This window comes from Talpa occidentalis, unplaced genomic scaffold (genome assembly GCF_014898055.3).
Source record: "Talpa occidentalis isolate TD23 unplaced genomic scaffold, MPIMG_talOcc4v2.1 talOcc4.6, whole genome shotgun sequence".
Classification (NCBI taxonomy): Eukaryota; Metazoa; Chordata; class Mammalia; order Eulipotyphla; family Talpidae; genus Talpa; species Talpa occidentalis.
This window is the reverse complement of record NW_023604972.1, coordinates 137,602,260-137,629,672: the sequence shown is the minus strand read 5'-3', so window position 1 is coordinate 137,629,672 and position 27,413 is coordinate 137,602,260. Positions and strand designations below refer to the sequence as shown.

Below are 27,413 nucleotides of genomic sequence, written 5' to 3'. Positions count from 1 at the left end.
TCAGAGGATGTGCCAGGCGCAAGCCAGGCTGCTGAGCCCAGGACTCGGCGGGGTGCAGCGCCACCCCCCTCCACCATTCCCTCTGCTGGGGGTGCTGCGCCGGGAGGGTGTCCCCGCAGCCAGGCCTGAGCTAGCGGGGAGGGGTGTGTGCCCCCACTTCAGCTGCGGGAGCCCGAGCAGAGATGGGAACCCCTGGCCTCCCGGTGGGGGACGGAGAGGCAGGGCGCCCCTCCTGCGCCCCCACACAGGGTCCCTGCTGTCCTCCTCGTAGGGGTACCGAGGGGTGCGAGATGTCCTCCGGCTGCCCCCCGAGGCGGTGGCGAGGAGTGGGGGTACCCCCCGCCCCCGCACCCGGCGCGGCCCACGGGAGGTCGGGGACCGGCGCGCGGAGCATGGAGAGGAGGTTGGCGCCCCCGCAGTCCCCGCGCGGGGCGGGGGGCAGAGCGGGAGCACCCCCTTCCCGGGCCGCGGGGCGACCGCGGAGACCAGGTGGCCGCGCCCGGCCGGGGAGTGGGAGGGCCGAGGGCGGCGCCGCGCGAGCTGGGGCGCGGCCCGTGCGCCCCCCGCCCCCGCCCGCGCCCGCGCCCCCGCCCCGCGCCCGCGAGCGCGCCGCCCCCCGCAGGCCGCGGGCCCCCCCCGGCGCGGCCGGGCCGTCGGGGGGCGGGGGCGGCGCCGGGGGCGGCGCGGGGGGCGGGGGCGGGCGGCGCGGGGGGGCGGGGCGGGGCGGGGGCGGGGGGCGGGCCCAGGCCCCCGGGCGCGCCCGCCCCTCGGCGCGCTGGCGGCTGCGGCGCCGCCGGGAGCTGCCCCCGAGGCCGCCGCCCGCCCCCCCGCGTCTGCGCCCAGCCCGGGGCGCGCGCTCCGCCCGCCGAGCCCCAGCGCGCAGCTCCGCGCGGGCAGCCGGCGGCCGGGCGCGGGTGGAGCGGGCGGCGGCCCCGGCCGGGCGCGCTCGGCGGCGCCCCGCGAGCCGCCCCGATGTGGCAGGAGGCGATGCGGCGCCGCCGCTACCTGCGGGACCGCGCCGGGGCGGCGGGCGGCGGGCGGCTGCGGTCCCGGGACTGGCTGTACGAGTCCTACTACTGCATGAGCCAGCAGCACCCGCTCATCGTCTTCCTGCTGCTCATCGTCATGGGCGCCTGCCTCGCGCTGCTCGCCGTCTTCTTCGCGCTGCGCCTGGTGAGTGGCCCCCGCGCCCCCGCCCCGGCCCCGGCCCCGCGCCCCCGGCCCCCGCCCCCGGCCCGCGCCCCCGCCCCGGCGCCCGCCCCGCGCCCAGGGCCTGGCTCGGGTCGCGGCCGCGGCCGGACCAAAGTTTGCCCGCGGGTTCCGCCCGCGAGAAGTTGCCCCGGCGCCCGCCGGGGGCCGCGGGGCGGGAGCCGCTGCCTCCCCGCGCGCTGCCCCGCGGCCGCCCGCGCCCCCCCCGCCCCGCGCCGCCGGCGCCGGGACTGCCCCCCGCGGGCCCGAGGCCTGCCCGGGAGAGGCGCCCCGGCGAGCAGAAGGGCACGCGCCGCGCACGCCCTGCCCGGCCCGCGCGTGTGCCCGGCGCCCCGGGGGACGCGGGGTCCCGCGGGAGCCGTCGCCCGGCCCTGGGCAGAAGCCTTTCGGGGCGCGCGGCCGCGCCGCTCCTGGAAGGGCCGGGCGCGTGGGCGGCTCCCCGCGGGGCGCCGGGGGGTCTCTTCGCGCGCGCGCCGCGCCCGCCGGCTGGTGTCACTTCGCCATCGCCAACCTCCCTCTCTCCAGCCGGGACCCGGCGCCCTCCGAGCGGCCGGGGAGGCTGTAGATGGCGGTAAACTTCCTGCTCCTCGTCTCCCCGCGGCGCAAACTTTTGCACCGCCTCGGAGGTGTGGATGCGGGTGCTGCGCGAGGCTCGGTGACCCCGGGAGCTACCGGGGTCGGGGTCTGGTCTGGGGGTGTGTTCCCCAGCGACGCGCGGTTTCTGAGCTGGGAGTCTGAAGCGCAGCTGCTCCCCCCGTCCCCGGGAAGCCGGGCTGCGCTCCGCCGCCCGCAAGTGCGCATGGCACAGCCCTGCCTCGCGCAGTCGGGTCTGGTGCCCGGGGCCAGGCGGGCCCGCGGGTCATGCATGGGAAACTTGTTGTCATCATGGCGCTCTTAAAAGCGTAATTTTCGGCCGCCACGTTGCTGGGGAGGTGCTGCCTGGTGCTGGAATTGGGGAAGGGCGAACAGAAAATGGAGCGGGCCCTGGGGCTGCCCAGCACAGGGCGGCCCTGGCGGTGCAGAGCAGAGGGCACCTCTCAGCGCCGGCCTGGGGGCTGAGCTCAGGGCGCCCTCACCGCAGGCGAGCCAGCCCCTGGCTCCCGGGAGCCCCGTCCCCTGCTTCACTTCTAGGAGCAGAAAGGACCGGAGAGAGACCTGTGCGCGCCTGGTGGGCCCGCGGCTCTCCGGGCGCCTCCCTCTGCCCCTCTGCCTGCGGGGACCGCACACGGCTGTGTCGCTCTGGAAATCTGTTCTGCGAGGACATTGCTGCTTGCGAGTCTGAGGAATCTGTAATTCAAGCCTGTTCTAGCTTGTTCTCTTCTAAATGGGGAGGAGGAGCAGGTGATGGTCTATTTATAGTGCCATTAATATACTCAAAGCCGAGTGTGAGTTTCCTCCCCGACACTCGCCACTCTGCTTTCCGTGATAAGGGTGCCCTTTCCTTAAACCTCCTAGACACAGATGTTCTGTCCATACAGATGTTCTGCAGCAGCAGGTCAGAGAGTCGGCAGAGAGTCTGCAGAGGCGCCTGAAGCAGCTTCTCTGACTTGTCTTTGGCCTTTGCGTGTTTCCTTACACACGCCTCTCTGTTCCATCTCGCCTGCCAGCCCCGGAAACACTTGATTCAGGCATCCTCGGTTTTCCACCATCCAGCGGTGGTGCCCGCGTTTCCCTGGCATTCGGCTCAGTCCTCTTAAGCACGAGTGGGCACTCCCCACTCCACGACTGTCGCTCTAGGTGAGGTTCGGAAACAGAGGTTTGGACCCTGTTCCGTGCTCTGCGCGGTGCCTGGTCTGACTGCTGTGTGACTCCCTCCAGGTGGTGAACCGTGCGGAAATGTTCTAGAAGCAGGGGAGCTGAGTCAGTCTGGTGGAAGGGCCACCTGCAGGTGGCTGCTCGGGCTGCAGGGCCGCTTGGCCTGGGGGCCTGTGGGAGGGATGGGCCTGAGGCCAGAGGAGGGACGGGAGCAGCTCTGAGCCCCAGCTCATGTGGGTTTTGCTTCTAGTAATATCGTAAGCCGTGTCTCCCTTCCTCAGAATGTTCTCCATCAGAGTCAAAGATGGCGGGGGCGGGCGTGGAAGATGGGCCGTGCTCACGGGGAGTGGGTGCTTCCTCTCTCAGACGGAGCTGAGCGTGTGCGCTCTCAGGGCAGATGCCAGAGTGGGGGAGAGAGCTGCCTCTGGGGATGGAAATAGCTGCTTGGGGCAGGCCCAGGTTTCCACCTTCGAGCCCTGTGCAGAATAGTGAGGCGCTGATGTAATTCGGGAGCTGGGCTCATCTATTTTTGCTGCCTGAAATCTTGGACCGATTCCTTCTTTCCATAAATCTGCCGGGTTCTGATTTCCGTGAGACTCCTATCAGCTCGTGTAGCACCAGAAGTCTGGCAATTTTCTCAAAGCACGGCCCTAGTCTTCTGGAACATGTGGGTCACAGAATGCTCGCACTGCGTGGTGGATTTTGCAGTTTGCTCTCGCCTTTGTATGTAGTGATTGGAAATATCTACTACAAAGGAGAAAGTAAACTTTTTATTTACCTGTTTTCCCAATGGACATTATTCACAAGCTGACGCCACTTAATTTCAGCCTGTGATTCTGTATCAGCAGGAAGGTGTAACTATTCCTCCAAGTATCTTTACTGGATGGTAAAAATAAATCCTGCATTGACACTGCACCATCTAGCTTCGCTGACTGCTTTCTACAGAAAAAGTTACAGTTTATAAAGACTATAAAAATTATAGTTTACAAAAAGCTACCAAACAGCTTTAACTCCATATTTATTAAGAAATGTCTAGACATTGGGCCTCCCTGGCGGCACAGGGGGTTAAGCACCGCACTGTGAATCAATCCGCAGCCTCTGCAGCACGAGTTCGATCCCCGGCCTGCCAGGGAGCAACCCACATGGCGCAGCAGACCTCTCCTGTCTCACCTGCTGCTCCCTCAGCAGTGGATTTCAGTGGATCTGCCTGTTCTGCTCCCCACTCTGTCTCTGGTGAATCCTCTCACCCCCCCACATCTCTGGCCTGTACCCCAGCTCTTGTACGCATAAATAAATAAATCTTAAAAAAGAAGTATCTAGACATGAAACAAAGCAAACAGAACACGCGATGTCTTGAATTTTAGTGTCCTGTTTAATAACATGAGAAAATTTTGTTGCTGGATGACCATGCCAATTTTAATGCTAGTGCGGGCTGTGGTGTAGGAAATGAACTTGACCCCTGGCCTCAGACTCGTTGGAACTTATAGGACCCAGTTTTAGCTCTGCTGAGACCACTTCATTTTCCAGGATGAATTCCCATCACTAAGTGCACAAACCTTGTCTCAGAATAAAACCCTCTATCATGACAGTGTCCAAAATTAGCCAGCTTTTCTCAAAATTTGCCTGTCATTGTTAGGGAAGGTTGACATACATTTTTCAGTTTGTCAAAATACCAGCTGCCTCCAGCCAGATTTGTTTGGGCTAAAATTTATGATTAGAAATAGTCAATATTTCAAGTGCAATAAAAAAAAAGTATTCCTGCAAAATTTGAATAGTCAGATATGGCGATAAAAATCAAGGTTTATTTTTTAAAATGTCATATTCAAATCACATGCATATGTATTTTTGTGTGCATGAGGTGTGACTTTGACTGAGAATATGACCAACCTGCTCGCCTGACTGTGACGCGCAGGCTGCAGTTCCCACAGAACAACCAGAAGAACTTTTTACTGCAAATCAATTTTCCAGCTTCAGGTGTTTTTTAGGGGCAGATCTATCAAGCATTTCTTGTATCTACACATGAGAAAGAATTTTAATTCTCCTCATGAGCAAAAACAGAGAAGCCAAGAACCCAGCCACTGTGGAGGGAAATGAGGTTATTATCCTGGACAGTATTTCAGCACCGGCCGCGGGTGGAAGGGAGGCCCGTGGGGAGAAGTCGGTCCTCCTGCCTTTCTTGGGGCACAAGAGGCGGGGACGGCAGGGAAGCACGCTTTGCATTGACGCCAGGCTACAGAAATTTCTGGATGTTCTTTCCCCAGCCTCTTAACTCTGGGGTAGACTGAAGGAGCGATGCATCTTCTGTGCACTTCTATCCATGTGGGAAAATCCTGCTTGGTAGGTGTTTGTGATTTGCATCCAGTAATTTGCTGAATCCTTTTAATTATATTTTAACTGTGGTATAAACAGAAGACAAGGGGAAATTGTGATTTTCTGCAGGAAAGGTGCATTGCCATGGAGTGGGCTGGGAGGAGAGGGACCCGGAGCCCCTGTGGATGTAACAGTATATAATTAAATTATGCGACAGAGTTGCTTTCTTCACTTACAAAGGCATTGACAGCATGCCTGCCTGCCTGCCTGCCTTTGCCTCTGCCCCTTCCCATCGCTCTGGTCTTGGGCATGTTGTTTCACCCCTCTTTGCCCCAGTTTTCTGGCACCCGCGTGCACGGTGATGCTACAGGCTAGTATGTGAGGAGCTGTAGGAATACAGCTGTAGGAACACGCCCCGTTGGGGTCTCCGCAGTTGCTTTCACCGAGGCTGTGAGGGAACAGGCTGGGCACTGCATCGGTGCAGGCAGGGTGCCCCCGGCGGCGGGGAGGCGAGGCCCCAGGAGGCCAGCCCGCTGCAGGTGTGGTGCTGCAGGGGCCGGGGCGGGCTCCGTTTCCCGGAGGAGCTTCCCTGGAAGTCACTGCAGGCCTGGAGTTCCCAGCTCAGGCCTCGGCTGTAGCGTCTCAGGACAGCACTTTCCCGTTGACATTCCACCCTGGCTGGTGCACCCTGGGCAGAGTCTGTAATGAGGTTATGGTCCGATTCCTGCCTCTTGTAATGCTAATGGGGCCTGGCAGGGGCGCTTCCTATGACTGACTGCACTCATGCAAGTGGCGGGTCCCTGATTCTCACCACCAAGGTCAAGGTCAGCCCCCCCCCCCCCCCCCCCAGTCTTCCCCACGGAGCAGAGAGTCCAGGGTGGTGTTGCTGCTGTTGTCCGAGGAGCCCCCAGTGCGGCCGCCGGGGCAGGGAGCATCCAGTCCTGCTGAACTGTGGGCGATGCTTGCTGGGTCTCAGGAACAGGCTAAAACCTGACATTCTGCAGTGCCCCCCGCCCCCATGCAAGACCCGCAAGGGGTACCTGAACCCACATATGGTGCGTGTGTCTCTATCTTCCTGTGTGTGCTGAGCTTTTCCCTACATGCACATACCTGGGATGAAGCTTTACCTATACAAATGACACACGTACGAGATTAACGCAGCGCTGGTGACGTGCAGTTACCCTGCAGTGATGTCGGGCGCATGCAGCCTGTCTTTCAAAGCATCTTACTGTGAGCAAGATCGTGCTGGGCCACGGGTGAGTGCAGTGAAGTCCTGCACGGAGACCGAGATGCCCTTAGCGGGGTGCACTCCTCTGCTGAGGGCGCTCCGCGGTGGCCTTCACCACCCTGATGTCACTGGTAGTAACAGGAGCATCAAAGCCGGGTGCGCAGACACCTGGCACCTTGGTGTTTTCCAGAGCTCGGCGCCATCAGCACCATCCCTGGACCTCCCTCCTGCCTTTCTGAGGTCACTGAGTGCCTGCTGGACCAGGGGTTCCCCAGGGTACCGTGTGACCCTAGTCAGTGCTCAGCTCTGCTCCCTTCGACTGACCAGTGTTTGCCCTTGAGGGTGTCTAGGGAGGCCTGTCGCCAGGCCCCGGGGCTGGCCCTCCCCAGGTCCTCCCTGGAGGCTCCTCTCCGGGTTTGGCGCAGCCCTAGCCAGCCCCAGGTGCTAGGTACCTGTGTGGCCTCTGCGTGGGGACGTGTGTCAGCAGCTGTCACTTGCGGGCGCACCCTGCTCTGGGGCCCGGCTCAGGACTCAGTGCTGGCACTGGGGTATTCCTGGCATGGGCTTGTCAGCTGCAGCTTCATGTCCCCCAGCTCCCAGCTTCCTGGGAATGAAGGAGGACAGAGCAGACAAGCCTCGCACCCGCCTGGCACATGCTGTCCGCAAAGCGAGCAAGGCCCCGAGGCCACTGAGGCCACTGCGCGGCCTGCGGGGGGCTCTCCTGGGCACACCTCCGAGCCAAAGCTCCATGAGAGCCAGGAGTTTCAAACCCGGGCAGGAAGGAGCAGGAAAGACTCACGCCCCGTGTGGGACGCGTGTTATGCAGTAACTTCAGTCATTAAAAAGACACGGGGGAATCGTCGTTTAATTAAAAGTCACAATCTGCTAGAAGTTTATTATTTTCCAGGGCTAAAATTCTTGCCGCACCAACCTGCGTATTTCTGAGCTCTGTTAACTCTGGGTCACTGGATCCCTGAAGCCCACAGGCTGGTGACCCGCGGTCCCTTATATCGGATGAGGAGGTCCACAGCCCTCACCGCTCTGCCCTGCGGCCTCCTGGGCATTTGGGGAGAGGGAAGACGCTGTGAGCCAGCTCCTGTGCTTCGGCCACGCGGCCACGCCGAGAGCCGCTGCGTGGCTTTGGTGCCCAGTGAAGCCACAGGCGGGGAACAGTAAAGTCACAGGAGGGTACAGTAAAGTCACAGGAGGGGTCCAGGACGGCCCCAGCAGCCCCCAGGTTGCTGGCAGTGCGCAGACAATCCTGTTGGTTCCCTCTTTGTGTGTGCACTCACCCCTCTGCCCGGGAGCCGGCTCAGGTGAGCAGGCTGCACAGAGTGACCTGCCTCTACCTGAATCTCCCGCGGCGGCCTCCCCAGACGGCGAGCAGACTGCGCGCTCAAGCGGCCGTCCCGGGACAGAACGAGAAGGTGCCGGGTCGCCTTCGTGGGATGCAGCAGCCCAGTGTCATGTCAGTGTTGAACCACAGCCTTTTTAGAAACCCAGAGCTTGAAATGAGAATTTGCAATTATTAGTGCAATTAAATATATGGGATGAATAATTTAACATTCCGGGGAATGTTAACTCAAGAGGGTGATGATTGTCTGAAGACAGCAGCCCCAGGCCAGGGCCTCCCAGCTCCTGGTGGGGAACCACGGCCTGCCCCCCGCCACCAGCGGTCACTCCCTTCCTAGACACGTCGCAACGGGGTCGCTGCTGAGTCTGAGCTCAGAGGTGCTGCTGCCATCCTGTGTGCTCGCCCCCAGGGCGGAATTATTGTGTGCCTGTGTTTGAGATGCCCATGTTTCATGATGTAAAAAAAATATATAAAATAATGAAAAAAAAGTAAATAGTGAAAAAAAAAGCTATTTAAAAACCGAAAGGTAAAAAAATTAAGGTTCCAGATACTGTAAAGGAGACAGAATTCTACTCTTTCATTACTAGAACTAATGAAAACTATTGAGATTAAAAATTCAGAGAATAAAGAGATGAGGTAAATACAGATCAAAGAGCGGATGAGGAACCGGTAGAGTTGAGACACGGGGCGGATCGGATCGGATGTTTAATTTTTTAACATCATGGACTTGTAGTTAATTCAAACCTGGACGACGTGTTCTTCAGAATTAGACTTGGGGTGCACAGAATGGGGTTCATTGTTTGATCAATTTGATGAATCTTAATTTTTGAGCTCCATCCTTAGTATCTCTCTGGCTCACTTATTTATTTACATGGTAATGAACACCTGCAATCCTAGTCCAGGCTCCAATAGCCCAGCAGCATTTCAGCCCGTGTGCTGCACCTCCTCGCCCTCAGAAGTAGGATTCAGGTTGCACTTTCCACCATTCTCTGGCCTTTATAAACTGTGTATGTGAGAGATATATATATATATGGTGTGTGGTAGTGATTGAGGTAGTACCTGAGGTCCATTTACATATTTTTTCTTATGGAGAATGATTTTTCACTGCTGTATTTTAGTTACCCCTCCCCTCATGTCATGTGTCAGCCTCTTACGTATGGACAGTTTGGGGGGGCTCTGCTCACATCCCGTTGAACCTGCGAATTCATTGTTGAGAATCAACATTTATGACATGTTTTAAGTGTGTTGGTGTCCATGAACATGGACATCCATTCCTTGGTGCCTCCGTCACAACTTCCTCTACTCTGTTCTTATTCTTTAATCTAAGAAGATGTTTTGTAGCTTGTTGCTTCCTATAAACGATGTTTTAAAATGATGATTCCTGCTATTTTGCTGCTGGTGTAAAGTAAGCACAACTGGATTCAGAATATTGATTTGTGTCCAGGCAACGTTCTCTCATTTCCTTTTTGTTAGTCTTTGCTAAGGTGCAGGCCCCAGGGCTCCTGGAGGCTGTCAGATCACTTGCAAGTAAGGAGGGTTTCATTTCCTCTTCTCCAGAAGTGAGGTCTTTAATTTCTTTTTCTTGGATTATCTGCTAGTGAGGATACCCAATATGATATTGACAGAACTGGTGATTATTGGTACCCCTGAGTTTTCCCCAGTTCTAAAGAGAATTCCTTCATAGTTTATCCATTTAAGATAGTGTTATTTTTAAGATATACTTTGAGATTGTCTTTTTTAAAGAGATTAATTTTGAAAATGTTTAAATGTGATTGGATGGTGAGTTTTACCCAGCTGAGGTGATTATATGCTTTTTTTAGTTTTTAAAATGTCAATGCAATGAATAGTAGCTATAGGTTTTTGAATATGAAACAATTTTTTATACCTAAGACAAACTCAATTTTCATGCTATCTCTTTTAAAATGTTACATGTGATGTGCTGACATTTTTTTTTTAAATTTGCAAATAAATTCATTGGCGAAATGAATTTGGAATACTCCTTTAACAATCTCTTGAAAAATTAAAATTTTGCTAATCTGACAAAATAGTGAGAAAATTTGCCTTTGCATTTTAACATTTCACACATACTCTAACTTTGGTTTTTATTTATCATATTTATGTGCTTTTTCCTTACATAAACTCATGTCTACTTTGTTTTTCAATAACCATCTTTTTTGTCTTTGTTGATATCAATTGCAATCATTTTCTGTATTTATTTTCGTTCTTATTGTATTAGCTCTTGTGTCAGTCAGAACATATTAGATTTGAAATAGGGCAAACCCATGGGGCTAGGAATGACCTGGTTGATGAGTCCTTACCTTCCTGCTTCATAATGAAGGATATGACCCAAAACTGGAAATGAAAGCAATGTTTATTTACACAGGAGTGAGGTAAAGTGAGAATAGGGAGAGGGCACTATTGGCCAATGCCCACCCTGGTGTCATTTATCCTAACCTCAGCATCAGATGAGCCTGGGGTGCAAGTCCCCCCAGTTACAGGCAGGAGGCAGCTGAAAAAGCCCTCAGAGGAGCAGGCAGGAAGCCAGCCCCCTGGGGGGAGCTAGCCGATGAAGCTCCAAGCCCAGCTGCCTTTTCTGTCTTAAAGTCCATGGCCTATGAAGCTGTCTGCAGCCTCTGCAGCATGAGTTCGATTCCTCGCCGGCCAGGGAGCTACCCCAGTGGCGCAGCAGACCTCTCCTCTCTCCCCGCTGCTCCCCTCAGCAGTGTATTTCATCAGTCTGCTTGTTCTGTTCCCCACTCTGTCTCTGATGAATCCTCTCACCCCCCACACCTGTGGACTGTACCCCAGCTCTTGTATTGTATGCATAAATAAATAAATCTTAAAAAAAAAAGGTCCATGGCCAGTCCTGTTCTGTGCCTCAGTCCGGCAGATCTCGGGATCTCAGGGGGCGAAGCTGGGACTCTCGGCGCTGTGCTGTAGATTGTGCTATGGAAATACCTCCAAAGTCTCCCTGTCTCTGGCTTAAGAGACTCAAGATATCTTAGGGGCCTCCCAGGTGGTGCAGATAGTTGTGCGCAGCACTGTGAAGCTGTCTGCAGCCTCTGCAGTGCTGGTTCAATCCCCTCCGGCCATGGAGCAAACCACATGGCTCAGCAGACCTCTCCTGTCTCACCCGCTGCTCCCCTCAGCAGTGTATTTTGTCAGCTGCCTGTTCTGCTCCCCACTCTGTCTCTGGTGAATCCTCTCAGCCCCTGCACATCTGACCTGTACCCCCGTTCTTGTATAAATAAATAAATCTTTAAAAAAAAAATCTTAGTATCTTAAGATAATCAGCAAAGCTTTATCTCTTGCTCAAATGACACAGTGTGCGTTAGCAGTGGCACCGTCTCTTGGCAATCACTCGGGTTCAGGAAGGAGTTCTGTTCTGATTGCTCCAGCAGGGAAGAGAACAGTGTTTCCAGGTCTTACTATGACAACCAGCACCTTGAACATGGAAGTGACACTTCCTTCATTCTTCATTGGCAAGAATAAGTATGCGAGTTATCTGCTGCTACATACCAAAACCAAAACAACACACACACACACACACACACACACACAACCAGAAACACAGAAACAACCACAGATCTTAGTGATTGAAAACATTTCTTTTCCTCTGGACACAGCCACTTGGTCAGCTTTGTCCACTCACCCCTGCCAGGTGCCTCTCCAGCCTGTCTGGAGGTTGAGCTTGCTCGAGTCTGTATCCAGTGGTCACTGCTGGTGGACAACTGACAGGCAGTGTGGGGGCCTCCCCAGCGGGCCTTGTACTTCCTTTCTGTCAGCGGTGACCAGGAGCCACGGAGGGAAGGGGTTCATGAGAGGCGGGTGCCCACAGACCCAAAGTGACGGCAGGACCATCACCCCAAGCTTGCAAATGACCGAGCTCCCCCGACCACAGGGACTGCACAGCCGCGTGTGCATGCACACCGTTCCCATTCTGACCAAAGCGGTGCTGTGATTTCTTCTTTGATGCAAAAGTGGGTGAGAGCTGTGCTTTTATATGCTGCAAATGGGTGGTCATTTTTATTAGATGTTTTCATGACGATTTTCTTACACTTTGTCTTTCTTGTGATCAGAGAACATGGGTGTCTCCACCTCTTCTTTGAAATGTTTTTGCAGGTTGCCCAGCACAAGATCTTAGTAAATATTCCATGTGCCCTTGAGAAGAAGATTGATCCCCTAGGATTGCACGTGGGGTTCTGTGTTTGTCAGCTCTCGAGCTGACAAATTGTGTCGAGCTCTCTAATTGTGATGTTCAAATATTTTTCACCTTGTTTGTTCTTTTGCTGTTTCCTTGTCCTATCGGCACCCGCTGGGGAATGCTGGGACCCCACCCTCAGATCCGTTTACTTCTCCTTCTAGCTTGATATTTTGCTTTATACATTCTGAAGCTTTTTTATTGAGTTTATCGGTGTTTAAAATTATATAATAGCCTAGGAATTATTTGATCATTTATCCTTAAATTTAATTTTATTGAATGAATATTTTGTAAGACATTAAGATAACTCTCTTTCATCTCTTTATTTTCAACATTCTGTCTCTTCTTGCTTATTCTGTCTCTTTAAATCACATTTTGTTTTATAGTCCAGCCTGAGAACCTGTCTGGTGCAGACCATTTATGTCACTGTGACTGTTGGGTATTTGTACATCTTTTTATTATTATTTATTTATTTATTCATACAAGAACCGGGGTACAGGCCAGAGGTGTGGGGGTGAGAGGATTCACCAGAGCCAGAGCGGGGAGCAGAACAGGCAGACTGACGAAATACACTGCTGAGGGGAGCAGCGGGCGGCAGGAGAGGTCTGCGCGCCATGTGGGACCTTCCCTGGCCAGCCGGGATCGAAACGGAGCTGCGGAGGCTGCAGACAGCCTCACAGTGCTGCGCTCAACCGCCTGCGCCACCAGGGGAGGCCCACCTCATAGATTTATAATGTAGTGATTTATAAATTTTATTTGCATTCTTTCAGTGGAAACCCTTGACATTTTGCCCTAATTAACATTTCAAGTTCTTCATCTTAACTTTCGGATCATTTAATGACTCTGGGGCACTTTATCCCCAGTTTTTCTTCTCCTGACGACTAGTCATATTATCAAATATTTGAATTCTGCCTTTCTGAGCCTAGAAGTTAGATGCTCACTTTTATTATTTCAACTCGACAGCGTGTGTTCGGCTCCACCACTCTGTTTTCGGTTACGTCTGGTCACTTCCTTCTTCCCTACATTCTTTTCAGAGTTATTTAATTTCTAAGAAGTTCTTTTAGAGATGTTTTCTTAAAATGATTTATTTATAAATGTTTATATTTCTTCTCCCATTCAACGAAATGCTTTCTTGACTTTACAAAGCTGTTATATTTTGCGCAAAAGCGTGCCATCGCCGTCCTGCTCTGTGATGATTTCTGCTCTCGCGCTGTTTCTCGGCGGGTGGTGAGGCCTTTCTTGTAGCCACTCCTCGTGTCTCCCCTTCAGCACTGGTCATTTGCGTTTTGATCATCGTGTATTTATACGTGCTTTATTTCCTTTTATCTAACTGGCTTCGTGAAGTTGTAGTGTTACCAGCAAGTTCATTTCCAGTCGGAAAACCAAAAGTGATAGGGGTGGACCTGAGGCGTGCCCAGGGACCCCAAGCCCACGTTGCTCTTTCTAGGGGTTCATGCCACCTGTGTGCATAAAAGCCAAGAAATGCGACTGTTGTGTACTCAAGGAGTTGAATCATTGAGAGGCTCAAAGGGCAAGAGGCTCAAAAGGGGAGGAAGAGGGAGAGAGGATTTCAAAATACAGATTCCACACCAGTGTTTTATGAATTTCCCTTAGTAACAGACAGTCCTCAACTTAGTCTTTGATACCTCACTCCCTTGGGTCTCTTTGTTACGTGATCGGAGGACTCCAGGCAGGAGGACTCACGCCTTCCTATTCTTCTTTTGTTCTCATTTGTCGTCTTGTTATGGTTTTTATTCCTAGTGTTTCTTTGTTGCTTTGTACACAAACTCTTTGGTTTATCTTCCAGTTCACTAATTTTCTTTTTAACTCCTTTTTTCCCCTATTAAGCCCAACTGTTAAGCTTTTCTTTACATACTTTTATTTATTTTTTTTTGTAAAGATTTATTTATTTATCCTACAAGGACAGGGGTACAGGCCAGAGTTGCAGGGCTGAGAGGCTTCACCAGAGACAGTGGGGAACAGAACAGGCAGATCCACTGAAACACACTGCTGAGGGGAGCAGCGGGAGACAGGCAAGGTCTCTGTGCCACGTGTGTAGCTCCCTGTCCAGCCAGGGATGGAACTCATGCTGCAGAGGCTGCGGATAGCTTCATAGTGCTCTGCTTAACCCCTTGCACCACTAGGGAGGCCCCTATTTACATACTTTTATTTATTGTTTTTCCAAGTTCTATTTTCTGTGTGTTTGCGCCAGATGAATTTGCAATCTTGGTTCCTGTTGGTCTGTCATCCGCAGCCATTCTCTGTTCTCTGCTGTTGCTGTCATTTTCCACATCCTCTGGTCAGTAGGAATCTAAACCAGTTATTACTTCTGTGGACCCTGCTTCAGTGACACCTCATTTTTGCTGATTTTTGTTGTAAGGTGTTGATTGATTGTTACTTTCCTCTAAGAACAGTTTGCTTCTGTAGTATAGCACCCCATATTATGTCTTTCAAGTGAGAGGTTTATTGCACGGGAGACTCTCTGAAGGCTGGGTGCATGTCTATGTTTTGGTATTTATTTGTAAGCTTTTCTCTGGAAGGGCCTCTTCCAGGAAGACTTAGTGTGCTTATATCTTTTCCAGCAGAAGGCAGTAACTTAAATCTGCATTCTTTGTGTTTTCCCTATAAACTCCATTACTGTTACTAACCTTCCCCTTTCTGAGATCTCAGAGGCTTCATCTGCTGGACTTAATCTCAAGCCCCCAAGCATGGATTTTCCAAATCATTGAACGACTGTCAAGCTAAGTTGCAAAAATCAGTTGAAGTTTTAGTTTTACATTCAGGAGAGGTCAGGGAATAGTCATAAATAAAAGCCAGAGTCACAGAACTTAACCCATGCTAGCAAAGGACAACACAGACTGAATGCAAACATCTCAGAAAGAGATTGAAAGCAAAGAATCAAAATTCTGGGCAGTAAGAGAGTTCCAGAGACCATGTGGCCTCAGGCACCATCTTGGGCATCTTAGACTGGCCTTGAAGGAGAAAGGGAAGTTACTTTGCTACAGAACTTCAGATGCCATCTTGGACCTACCAAGCCAAGAAGTTGCCATGTAGTTTCCAATGCCGTGGAGAAAAGGAGGCTTTCACATGGGACTTAGAGAGCAAAGACGCAAGAGCTGCTGACTCCCACGCGGAAAGATGGCCGTCGGTTCAAACGTTGGAGCTAATGACTAGAAGTGAGTTGCACACGCACACACGTCTCCACAGGTCCAAGCCAGCTTTTCTATTTAAGGGTTGGGAATAAATCGCACGTATTTGAAGCAAAAAGACACAGACTCTAGAGAAGCCACATGTGCTCCTGGCGTCAGTGCCATGGGGCAGCCGATCTCTCCCCAGGCGGCTGACTCACCGCGGGTGGCCATCTCCCGGCCAATGCACCGCCGCCCACACCAGCAGCTCACTGCCGGCCAGGAGCTGACACTGACGGCAGGTGGAACCACGGGGTGTCCAGGACCCCAGACTGTGAAAGGGAAAAGCCCCAGTTGCCTGTTCTAAGGGTCCACGCCCGCCACAAGCCCCACCCCGGCCCGGGCACAAAAAGAAGAGTCCTCACACTCTAGTGGCTCAAAGGCCTTAAAGGTAGAGCAAGACGAGGAGCAGAGTGACACATTTCAGAACAGAGACTCCCCATCACACTGAAGTCACCCACCCCCTGCGGGCAAATACCAGACAGCCGGGTCGGGTCCAGAGCCGAGCACCCCGGCCCCGGAGCAAAGCTGCCAGCGCGGTTGTGGGCTCGCCCAGAGGCAGGGCCATGCCGGGTCCGGAGAGCTCCTTGGGTGGGCACCCGAGGGGGCAGTCCCCGAGGTCAGGGTGATGGCCGCCGCGGAGAACAGGGAGCCTGGGCCAAAGTGCCAGAGCTGCAGGGAGCGGCCTGCCCTCCCCCCTCTCCCGCCAGCCGCGGCTCAGCGCTCGCCCTCTTGCCAGCACCCTCCAGTCTGGATTCTGGCCCAGGGCATGCCGGGAGCGGGGGTGCAGAGCCCACTGCGCCCCTGCCTGCTGCCGGGCCCCCAGCGCCCGCCTGTCCTCACCCGGGTTGGCGTCGCTTCGCTGTCAGACTAAGCGACTGCTGCCGGGTACACAGCAGTAGGGGGTGGAGCGGGGTCCAGCGTCCACGCGTGGGCTCCATACCCTGCACTCAGGTATCTTTTTTGTGCAAAAGCAGTGTTTCTCAGCAGACTCTCCTTTACCATCTGAGGGGAAAATAGTGCAGTTTAACAAACGATGAAGAACATACGTGGAAGAAAGTGAAGACACGTGATCGGTTGCCCCCCCGGAAAAGCCTCCGAGACACAAAGGAATTGTCACATAATAAATAAAAGCCAGGGGTGTCCGGGCACCACCGCAGTGAGAAGCCGTTCAGGATTACCAGAAAGAGCAGGAAAGCAGAAGGACAAGATGTTTGACAAGACCAAGGGGGCGCCCATCCTGCGCCGGGCTCACAGCCCCTCCTGCAAGCGCTTCAGCACGTTCCGTTTAGTTTGCATTACATTGCAGTGTCTCCCCACAAAGGGAGCGGGTGGGGGGACGCGCACAGATGTATTTTAGAGCAACGATGTTTTTCACACTTTAGTTTGCTTTCCTGTCGGCTCCTCTGCTGGTCGTAGACTCTGAATTTTGAAAATCCGGCTCCCGGTGAGAACACAGCCCCTGGCCTCCCTGCATCGTGTGTCCCCCAGAAACAGAGCAGGGGGCGAGGCAACCAGGCAGCCCCTGGCCGAGGCGTGCCTCCATTTCATTTATTTCACCCCCAAAAAGCTTGTGATGCAAACAGCAAACGGGGGCAAACGTGGCTCGCAGCGTGTGCTTGCGTGAACGCGGCTGTTTATTCCTTGAGGCCCCCGTCGCAGACTCCATGTTGGGGAGAAGCCTGGATGAAGGCTTATTTGGGCCTAGAGTTCAAAAGGCACATGCACAATAAGCGGATGGCAGTTCTCTGTCTCGAGGAGCCCCTTTCTTCAGGGGTGCGGGGCTGGCCAGGGTCAAGCCACAGCTTCTGAAACTGCGATGACTGTCCTGGCCACCGGCCACCCGGGATCAGTCTCCCACCAGGCTCGGTGCTGTTGGAAGTTGCAGGGGCTTCTCTGGTGTGGGGGACCCACCTGTGACGTCATGCGCCTGGGAGGAGGGTGCCCACCGGCCCCCTAGGGTGGCTTTGTGACGGGGGTCCTTCCCTTCTCCCTAAAAATGCATTCAAAATTAGAGTTTCCAGCTGTGCTGGCGAGAAGATGAGTGTGGTCTTTGACCCTAAAAGCTTGGGGTTTTTTCTGATTTTGAAAGAAATGAAAGCGCTGAGACTATGAGGGGCCCCGGCACTGTCTGCAGCCCGGGGTGACGTCGCCCGCGGCCAGCTCCCTTCTCAGCCGTCGAGACCCTGATACTAAATTTTTAAAAAGTGAGAGCGAGACTCCAGCATCTCAAACCCGCGATGACTTGGAGCCCTGCTGTGTGCCCTCTGAGGAGGGACGGCCTGGCAGGCGGATCGTTGCAGAGAAGCTCGGGAAACCCGCATGGGGGACGATCAGTGATTTTACTGACCCTTATTTCTCCAGAAAATGGTGCAAAAATATGCATGACTAACGTGGGAATTCATAACAAGAGGACCGGAGTGGGGGGACACGGAACACCCCTTGGGGGTTTCCCGAGCTTCTCTGCAACGATCCGCCTGCCAGGCTGTCCCTCCGCAGAGGGCACGCCCTCCTGGGCAGGGTGGGTCTGAGTGCTGGGCCGCAGCTGGTGACGCCAACCCCCTTTGCCAGGAGGTCTGAGGAAGGGTGCAGCTTTGGCTATCAGTCGGCGGAGGAATAGACACAAGGGAGAGGACCGGCTGTCGCAGTCCGTCCTCTGCACTTTGCCCAGTCTTGGAAGCACGAGCTCCTCGGCCGCACAAGGGCTGGTGCGTGGTCTGAGGGCAGAGCTGTGGGCTGGGCCTCAGAGTGGGCCCAGCGCTCTCCTCCAGCTGCACAGCTGTGGCAACTGCTTCGGTCTTGGGGTCTCGGTTTTCTCACTGGTAGAGCAGCTCCGGCCCAGGGCCTCCTCCTCAGGACTGTGTGTGGTAGGGGGTTAATGTGGGTAAGACAGAGTGTGCTGCAGACAGTTTCATTTATTTGTGCACAGATATGCCCACACAGGCACACCTTTGGGTACATGTGCACGTGTGCACACATGTGTGGACACACGTATTTGGTTGTTTTTGCTGTTACCTCTTTCCAGGTGTCACTTAACACAGTTGAATCACGGTGTTGACGGATTCTGCCTGGTCTTTTGCCTGCCAGCCCCGCTTCTCCGCCTCTCCACGGCTGGTGGCTTGGCATCTGGGCGTGGCCATCTCAGTGTGAAGTTAGGGCTGCGGGGGGACAGAGAGCCGGGTCTGGTGTATGAAGCACCAGGGTCTAGTGTTTGGAAATCCAGAACACACAGGCCAGGATTACCAGAGCTCTCAGTGGTCTAAAATCTAGTCATCCAGAACCCAAGTGAGTTCTTTGAGTAAACAGTTTTTCCCTGAAGAAATGTGTTTTGTTGGAGAATTGAGGAACGAGATACGTTTTTAAGAACGTGTAGTACAGACAGGAAGAACCGATACGCGCGTGTCCTTCGGCAGCCGTGACTCGGTGCCGTCCAGGCCAGGAGGGTGGACAACCTGAGGCTCACTGAGAACTGAGTGTCTGAGTGAGGATTAAAAACCATTGTGGGGCCTCCCCAGTGGCGCAGCTGTTGAGCGCTGGGTTGCGAGGCTGCCTGCAGCCTCTGCAACGCTGGTTCGATCCCCGGCCGCCAGCAAGGGTCCCGCATGGCGCGCAGACCTCTCCTGCCGCCCGCTGCTCCCCTCAGCAGTGTATTTCATCAGTCTGCCTGTTCTGGTGAATTCTCTCACCCTCCCGCGCTTCTGACTGTACCCAGTGCTTGTATAAATAATAAATAAATAAATCTTAAAAAAAAATAAAGACCGTAGCAAAGCCGCTCACAGCAAGGTTCTAGCAGCTTCTCTTGCAGATGCTGCGGCCCGAGGGAGGATGGTATCTCGACTTCACACTGCAGGTGTGTGGCGTGCGGTAGCGTGCCCTCGTGTGCGCGGAGGGAAAGTGAGCACTGGGGCGCCAGAGTGGATTTTAAAAGATGCATTAGGAAGAGGCTAATAATAAATGCCTTTTTTTTTTTTTTTTTTTGCTGCTGGAGCCAGAGAGAGGTGGGCAAGGAACTGGCCAAATGGCGCCCTCTGGGTTGTCCCACGCTCATCTCTGTAGTTAGTGCTCCCCGCCCCTTTTCTGTTAACCTGTGAGCCCATTAAAACATTAATTATCCTGCATTACAATGAGAGCTCATCAGTTTACAGAGGGAGACGGAGATCGGTTTTCCTTTTTTTAAAATGAACCATTTCAAACGCCCTCGGAAGCCTTCGTTTTCTAAGTCCAGTCATTTCTGACTCCGAAGCCCCGCAGAGAAGTTGCTTGTCTGATTTAATCCCGTTGCTCTGTGCTCTTACATTCATTTCTTGAATACAAGCCATTTCTCCCTCTGTCAGGCAAAATTGGATTGGATGGTCCAGCTGTATTGCAGCATTTAAACATCTCGTACAGGCTGTTTGTGTGAAAAGCTTGATTATTTCACAGGAAACTTAAATTTTCAGACATTTGAACTCTGCTGGTGAATCAGGCTTACAGCGCGCTGTATTCGGAATGGATTCATGTGGGTGACATGCTGATCTGCACCGTCGGCGCTGTTTCTGAACTGTGCCTGTCTCTGTATTTCCCTCCCGCAGGAAGCGGAAAACCACGTGGCGTTTCTCATCACAGTCCCCACGGCCCTGGCCATTTTCTTTGCCATATTCATCCTCGTCTGCATCGAGTCTGTGTTCAAGAAGCTGCTCCGCCTCTTCTCGCTGGTCATCTGGATGTGCCTGGTGGCCATGGGCTACCTGTTCATGGGCTTCGGCGGCACCGTCTCTCCCTGGGACCAGGTAAGGTGTGGCCTGTTTCTGGGGTTTCCTTAGGCGCCCCCACGTGGCGCGCACGGCCCCGCGCTGTGAGCCCCAGACCCGCGGCTGAGCAAACAGCCCACCTGGAGGCCCCGAGGCCGAGGCCACTCAGCGCCCACGGGACTTGGCGCACCTCCCGGCCGCCAGGTGTGTCTCGGGCCGCACCTTGACCTGCGCTTGCACGTTATGCTGGCGTCTGGGTGGACACCTCGCCTGGCAGCTTGTGTCTCGTTTTCCCGCGTCCCCGAATTCCAACAATTCCGGAATCTCCCTGGATTGGAAGCAGCTGCCAGGGACGCCCCTTGCCTGTCCACGGACTGGTGGGCCTCCTCACAGGCGACCGTGACGCCGGCGTTCCAGCCACGCCATGGCGTCGTTCAATAGGCTTGTTACACACATGTGTTGCACACCCATGGGTCTTCACGTGGAGGTGCCCCTCATAGGCAGATGGCATCAGGAGGGCAAGTCCTATAGGACTGGCACAGCTCAGACGGGGTCCCCCTCCAGCGGATCCTGGTGGCTTCCCTCAGTGGGGTGTGCGGGGCGGGGCGCGGGCTGCAGATTCTGCATCCTCCGCGGTGGCTTCCAGCTGTCACCAAGCCCTGGGCGTCTTCCAGGGCCGCGGTGGATGCAGCACTGAGAGGCCCCCGCAGAGGTGAAGGGGATCCAAGTGGGGGCAGCAGAGGATGGGAACCAGGGTGCTGGGGAGTGGAGCAGGGGCTCAAACCCCAAGTTATGACTCTGACAGGCTCTTGTGCGTGGTGCGCAGTGGGGGCGATTTCACCCCACGGGGCATCAGTCCATGGCAGGTAACAGCCTGGAAGGGGGGCTGCTGTCCTCTAAGCCAGAGATGCTGTTGGGCGTTCGATGTGCCCAGGGCAGCCCCACCCCACAAGCTTACCCAGACCCAAAGGTTGGGGTGCCCGGTGAGAGACCCATGGCCCCCCAACACCTGTTATTAAAACCTCTCATTAGTCCCTGGTGAGTGGGGTGTGGAGGTGTGTTGGGCACTGCGTCAGAGTGGTGAGCCAGCTCTGATCAGGGCATGCCTGCAGCATGCGCCCTGGAAAGCAGCAGCAGGTGAGAGGGTGGCCGGTGTAGGGACGGGTCAGGAATGCATTGGAAGGAGCCGCTGTGGGAAGGAGAAAAATGCAGCAGGAAGGGCCGCCAGGAGGTTTTCTCCGAAGCCTGGCCCAGCCCGGCCGAGTGGCGCCCTTCTGTCCTTTTCTTTTAATTCAGCGCAGGGGGCCCGCCCCGCTCCCCCCTGCTGCCGGTGTCCCTGCGCAGTGGATGTCCGGTCTGTGTGGCTGCTCCTGAGTGGAAAATATTTAAAATTGATATTTTATGGATGGGCCCAAAAACTCTGGGTGAAGTCGGGCAGCAAATTGCCAAGCGTTTGGCCGCAGCTGTTTGGAGGCACAGCTGTGCTCGCTCGCGGGTCTGGGCGCCCGCGCTGGCTTGGGCTGCTTTGCTGCAGCACAAAAACCTTCCCTTTGACAGAATGACAGGGGGGCAAGGCAGGGGTGGGGGCTGCCACTGCTGTGTCTTACTTTCTTAAATGAGTTAAAAATACTTGAGCAGTTTGAAAGCAGCATGAGTGGAGGCACGATGGCCGTCTGCTGCCAACGCTCGTACGTCAGGCGCTTGTGTGGTTGCTCTGGGCCAAGTACATGGGATGCTTTTTACTTTTTAATCAAATCAGTGGTGATGTGTGTGGGGCACATTCTCCCCCCGGGCTTGCCAGGGTGGTTGTCACAGCACAAAGCCCATGACGCCTGTCCAGAAGCTTCTAGAATGTGGTGCCTTCCCAATAGGTAAGTCCTAGCAGAGGAGGCGTTTTATCCAGATTGTAAACAGTGTGGAGAGAGAATTTCCTGCTCAGAGCGTGGTGCCGGCGGCAGGAGCAGAGGTGGAATTGGAAACCATGCCTGTTGAAGCCACGCCACCTGTTTCCCATGACCGATTCTTTGTTCCGGGGTAGACCCCAGTGTCCTGGGGCCAATAGGGTGCCATCCACATTGTGCTCTTTGGTTTAGAACAACTGTCTCCCAGCTTTGTGGCCGGAAGTGCAGAATCGAAGTGTTGGGGCCGGGCTCTCTGAGCTCCCCAGTCCGCCCGCCCCCTCCAGCTGCTGGTCAGTCCTGGGCTGCTGGGCGCCCCTCCTCAGTCCCTACCTGCATCATCACTGGCTGTTTTCGCTGTGTCTCTCCTCCAATTGCGAGGACCCCATCTCTGGGGTCAGGCCCCGCCTCCTGAGCACTCTTCATTGATGACATCTGCAAAGACCCCCCCTTTCCAGATCGGGTTGCATGCACAGGTGCTGGGCTGAGGGCAGGGCGTATCTTTGGGGGGCACCATTCAGCCCCTGGCAGTTACCGCCTGCTTCTTCTCCAGGGGCTCTGACTCCAGAAAGCCAGATGCACATGTGGCTCGAGGCGCTAATGCTCACACGGTGTCCATCTTGGGCAGTCCAGCTGCCAGCCCAGCGTGGAGGCAGTCGTGTGCCCTGGGGTTTGGATGCTTGTCCAAACCGGGGTCCTCAGGAATTCGAGACGTCCTGGTGTGTCAATGTCCTGTTGGAACGGGTTTGCACTCATATGCACAGAGAGAACAGAGCCCTGAGACCCTGTGGCTGTGCAAACAGATGGTGCAACATAAGTGCACGTGTTGGCACCAGAGAGCCTTGGCTTTGCCGCTACCTTTGAGCGATGGGCGTGCGGGGCCCGGTGGTGGGTGACCGCTAGTGAGTCCTTCTTGCTGCTGCATTTCTGCAGTGTCTTTGGTTCACTTCCTGAGGCTGAGCTTTTGTGTTTCTTCATCTCTGTTTCTCTGTTGAGTGAATTAGCAAGTATCCACAAGGAGAATCCTTGGGCGGGCACGTTGAGAAGCTGGCACACGTCTCAGCGTCCTCTGGCACTCATACACTCTCTCCTGCTTGCCCGCAAGTCCTCCCCTCCGAGATGCCCGGGCCCAGGGGCCTTCCCTGACCTCCACCTCGCGGCCCTCTCCCCGCCTGGCTGGGGCCTAGGGCTCCTCTCCTTGCCCGGAGCCCTGTCTGAGCCTTCCCACCCCTTCTCGCTGGTCACATGCCCAGGACTGGGCGGCTGGGACTGGGGGGCCAGGGGGAGGGGTCAGTCCTCTCCCTGTGGCCACGGGAAGGATTGAATAAGATTCTGTTAGTTGGGCCTCCCCGGTGGTGCAGCGGTTGAGCGCTGGGTTGCGAAGCTGCCCGCAGCCTCTGCAGCGCCGGTTCGATCCCCGGCTGCTCCCCGGCCACCGGAGGAGGGTCCCACATGGCGCGCAGACCTCTCCTGCCGCCCGCTGCTCCCCTCAGCAGTGTACTTCGGTCCCTCTGCCTGCTCTGCTCCCCGCTCTGGCTCTGGTGGATTCTCTCACCCTCCCGCGCTTCTGACTGTACCCAGTGCTTGTATAAATAAATAAATAAATCTTGAAAAAAAAAAAAAAAAAAAAATTCTGTTAGGTGCAAGCCTGAGCTTTTAGCTGTTGTTTTGGCTCATGAATTTCTTACAAGACGAATCCATTTCATCACACCTGAAAACTACCCACTTAGCGGCCTCCACCCCAGGCGGGCCTGCGGCTCAGGGGGGCAGGCAGGGACAGTGGTGTCCAGCTCCACCTCACGACGCTGCGGTGGAGGGACCTGCTGGCCACATGACCCCAGCCGTGTGTGCATTTGACTCGCGGCCCCTGCTGTCCTCACACTAAGAGCCTGCAGTAAATAAAACTCCCCTCTGACCAGTCCCATTTCAGCCTCGGCAGGAGGCGGGGGAGGCTCTTGCAAGGCTTTGTCAGATCACCCCCAACTTGAAAGGCCGATATTCGGCTCCAGAAGAAGAGGCCCTCTTTGTTCTGTCCCGAGGAGGCCAGATGGCCAGCGAGCGCCGTGTGTTTTCCTGTAGAAATAGGACATCGGCCTGCAGACGTCTTGCTTTTTAGTAAGAGTAGAGGACAATGAAAAACATGCGCACGTGGGCCTGCCACGGCGGGACGGCCCAGCTGTGTCCACAGTGGTGGACCTCGAGAGTGGGTGGTCCTGGGTGGCCAGGGGGCCGCCGCTCTGCGCCTGCGCCAGGCTGTTCAGGGGCTGCTGGGCTAGTAAAGAACATACACCCGAGGGAAAATTAAGTCTTTAGAAAATGATCTTTGCTCTGAGACCCCATGTGGCTGCGCTGCCGGCCGGAGGCGGTTCAGTGTCCTCCCTGCCCCTGTGCTCCCCGCGGTCCGTGGCCCCGGCCCTCCCAGCCCCACCTCGTCTGTCTCTGCTTCTGGAACCGTCTGTCACTTTCTCTTCCGGGCGTCGTCATGAGGCGGTTTCATGGTCGTCGCCCAGGCCTGGCTCCCCTCCGCGCCCCCACGGGTGTTCCTCATGATGTTAGGGGGAAAGGCTGTCCTGCGCACACTCCATATGGGCTTTGTGGACGCCACCCCCACGCCATCAAGACGCTGGGAACTACACATCCCGGGATCCCCAAGGGGCGGTTGCGAGGCCCTGAGGGCGGAGTTAAGCAGCCACTTTCTCTGTAAATGAAACCAGCCCTGTGAGTGGGGTCGGGGCTCACTTGGCTCCTGCTCTTGGCCAGGCGGGTTTGGTCTTGGTGGGTCATTTGGGATCCAGGTCAGTGGAGCGGGTAGGACGCATTGAAGACTTTATCTCCCTCTTTTCTCCCTGAGTCGTACATCTCCTCGCTCCCCTTCCCTTGTGAATAAACCTCTGTTAACCCTTTGGGTGCGCCTGCAGTGCGAGTCCCCTTTAAGCGCGCAGGTGAGGACCCACAGGCAGGCACCCCGTTTTATGCTGGAGTTGCCCTGTAATAGTGAGAGTGGGTGTTGACTGAGTCAGTGCTCATCCCTGGTCCCCGGCAGGGTTGCCGGGTCCCGATGGCTCCGCAGATGCTCATGGGAACACGCGAGGTGTCCCCTGTTGCCCCCTCCCCTTCTAGGTGGAGAATGTGCCCCCTCCTGTGACGGGCGCCCCCTCTCTTACCTGCAGGACTTGCTGGGTGTGCTCAGTGGTGAAGCAGGTGTTGGTGTTACTTGCACTTTGCAGAGGGCCTGGCAGAAGCCCAGAGAGATTAAGCAACTCCCCCAGCATCTCACAGCTAGAGCCAGAATTTGAACCAGCACCTGGGCACCCCGATCCTCAGGCATCAGTGTCCCTGACACTTGCAGGGTGATTCCTACCATGCCCCCAAAATGACACAGTTGTTGGTGATGAGGAAGGGGCACATTTGGGACTTCTGGATTGTTCTCTCTGCACCAGTTTCGAGTTAGAGGTTATTTAGGAAAAGCTTCTTCGGTTCTTGGGGAGGGAGCTGTTCCTTCAGAGGTACCAGAAAGTTGATCATATCACTTTTTATTTTTTTTTAAAGATTAGTTATTTAGGGACTCCCCAGGGGCGCAGCGGTTGAGCACTGGCGCCGGTTCGATCCCCTGCTGCTCCCCAGCCACCGGAGGAGGGTCCCACATGGCGCGCACACCTCTCCTGCCGCCCGCTGCTCCCCTCAGCAGTGTACTTCGGTCCTTCTGCCTGCTCTGCTCCCCGCTCTGGCTCTGGTGAATTCTCTCACCCTCCCGCGCTTCTGACTGTACCCAGTGCTTGCATAAATAAATAAATCTTAAAAAAAAAAAAGATTAGTTATTTATGCATGCAGGAGCTGGGGTGTAGGCCAGAGGTGTGGGGGGGGGTGCGAGAGGACTCACCAGAGACAGAGTGGGGAGCAGAACAGGTGGATTTACTGAAACACACTGCTGAGGGGAGCAGTGGGGAGACAGGAGAGGTCTGCTGCGCCATGTGTGTCAGCGCCCTGGCTGGGGATTGAACTTGTGCTACAATGGCTGCAAATTACTTCATAGAGCTGAGACTTAACCCCTTGCGCCACCAGGGAGACCCTCCTGTCACTTTTTAAACCATCACTGTGGTCCCAGCTGGAGGTGAGTCAGCCAGAGGAGTGGCCTCCGTGGTGCCAGGACGGACGCCCGTGTTCATGGCCACAGTCAGGGTCACAGCTGGGAGGGGCGCTGCTGCCACGGACGGGTGCCTTACAGCTGACTTCAGTCCAGCTCACCTGTGCTGGCCCCTTTCCCGGCACAGGACAAGCCCACCAGACCCAGAGGGCCCGTGGCACTTGGGACTCGGCCGGCCCTTCCCGCCCCTCCCTGCACTGGGCGCCCCGGTGACCTTGCGGGAGGAGCCGGTGCAAGTGCCAGGCCCCCTGTCCCCTGGACCCGGTCTTGTGGGTGTGGCTCTCGGGGCTCTGGAAGCACCTCCTGGGGGGGTGTGGCCCGTTTTCCCCAAAGAGCTAGCAACGCCCGGGGAGGAAGCCTCTGCAGGTGCCTCACCGCCGCTCAGACGGAGACCGCGCTGGTGGCGCCGGCCCGGGGGCTTCCTCTCCGCCCTCGCGTCGCCCAGTGGCTGCGAGAAGGTTGCGTGTCAGACTCGGCCACTCTGGCCTCGTGTCCGGCTGCCAGCATGGCGAGGGGACGCTGTGGGTGGGCTGCAGGGCCCTGCGGCTTCAGGGGTGAATTCTAGACCCCAGCCTGGAGCAGCAAGTTCCCGGGGAGAATAAACGCAGAGTTTAAATTACTTCCTATTAAGAGTTGCTAGGCAACGCCTTCCCTGCTTCCCGGATCCAGGGCTTTAGATTTCCTTCCCCTGCGGCCCCGACGTCACCCTCGCCCACCTTGAGGGGAGGCGCGAGGGACCCGCCTTGGGCCAGGGGCGCCGCTGGCGTGGAGGAGGCCGGCCCTGGGCCCGCGTGCGCAGCCTCTGTGCTGCTGCCCCCTGCCCCCCGCCGTGCCCCCTGCTCCCCGCTGTGCCCCCTGCGCCCTGCCGTGCCCCCTGCTCCCTGTCGCCCCATCCTCCCTTTGTGGGGTCTTGTCGGTGTACATTTCTGTTTATTTTTTGCTGTAATTTTCTTACCTCCATCTGGGTTTGGGGCCCTGCAGACCCCGTGGGTCTTCAAACAACTCCTTGTGTTTGTCTTGTCAGCTCTAGCTCTACCCCCCAGGCCGCGCCCTGGGCACCTCCCTTCTGTGCGCCCCACTGTCCCCACGGAGCTGGCCACAGCGGGCAGCAGGGGACTGAGGGGCTGGCAAGTGAGGCTGAGTGGGGCGGGGTCATGGGAGGCCGCGAGGCCCAGGTCCGCCTGCCGGGGCGGCTCACTCTCTGCCCGTCCTGGCCGGGCGTCTTCCTTCCCCCGCGCCTCAGCCACCATTTGTGCTCCCCGCAGTGGGCCCAGCAAGACAGACACGTTTCCCGGAGGCAGCAGGCGAGTGGTGGCTTCCCACGTCGCGCACTGTGGACACCTGGGCCCGGGTGGCGTGTGAAGTCACTTCTGATCTTAGCCTCATGGACACCCCG

The 27,413-nt window shown here is 55.8% G+C and overlaps 1 protein-coding gene across 3 annotated transcripts in view; it reads left to right on the top strand.

Annotated features, from left to right (window-relative positions):
• The first annotated feature begins 972 nt into the window (after positions 1–972).
• The window catches only part of ADCY2 (adenylate cyclase 2), a 221,474-nt gene continuing 195,033 nt past the window's right edge, over positions 973–27,413 (top strand). For all 3 annotated transcript variants that reach the window (XM_037529616.1, XM_037529615.1, XM_037529617.2), the window contains exons 1-2: positions 973–1,173; positions 19,817–20,014. In XM_037529616.1, coding sequence (XP_037385513.1) covers positions 973–1,173; positions 19,817–20,014 — 399 coding nt within the window. The remainder of the gene's footprint in view (positions 1,174–19,816; positions 20,015–27,413) is intronic.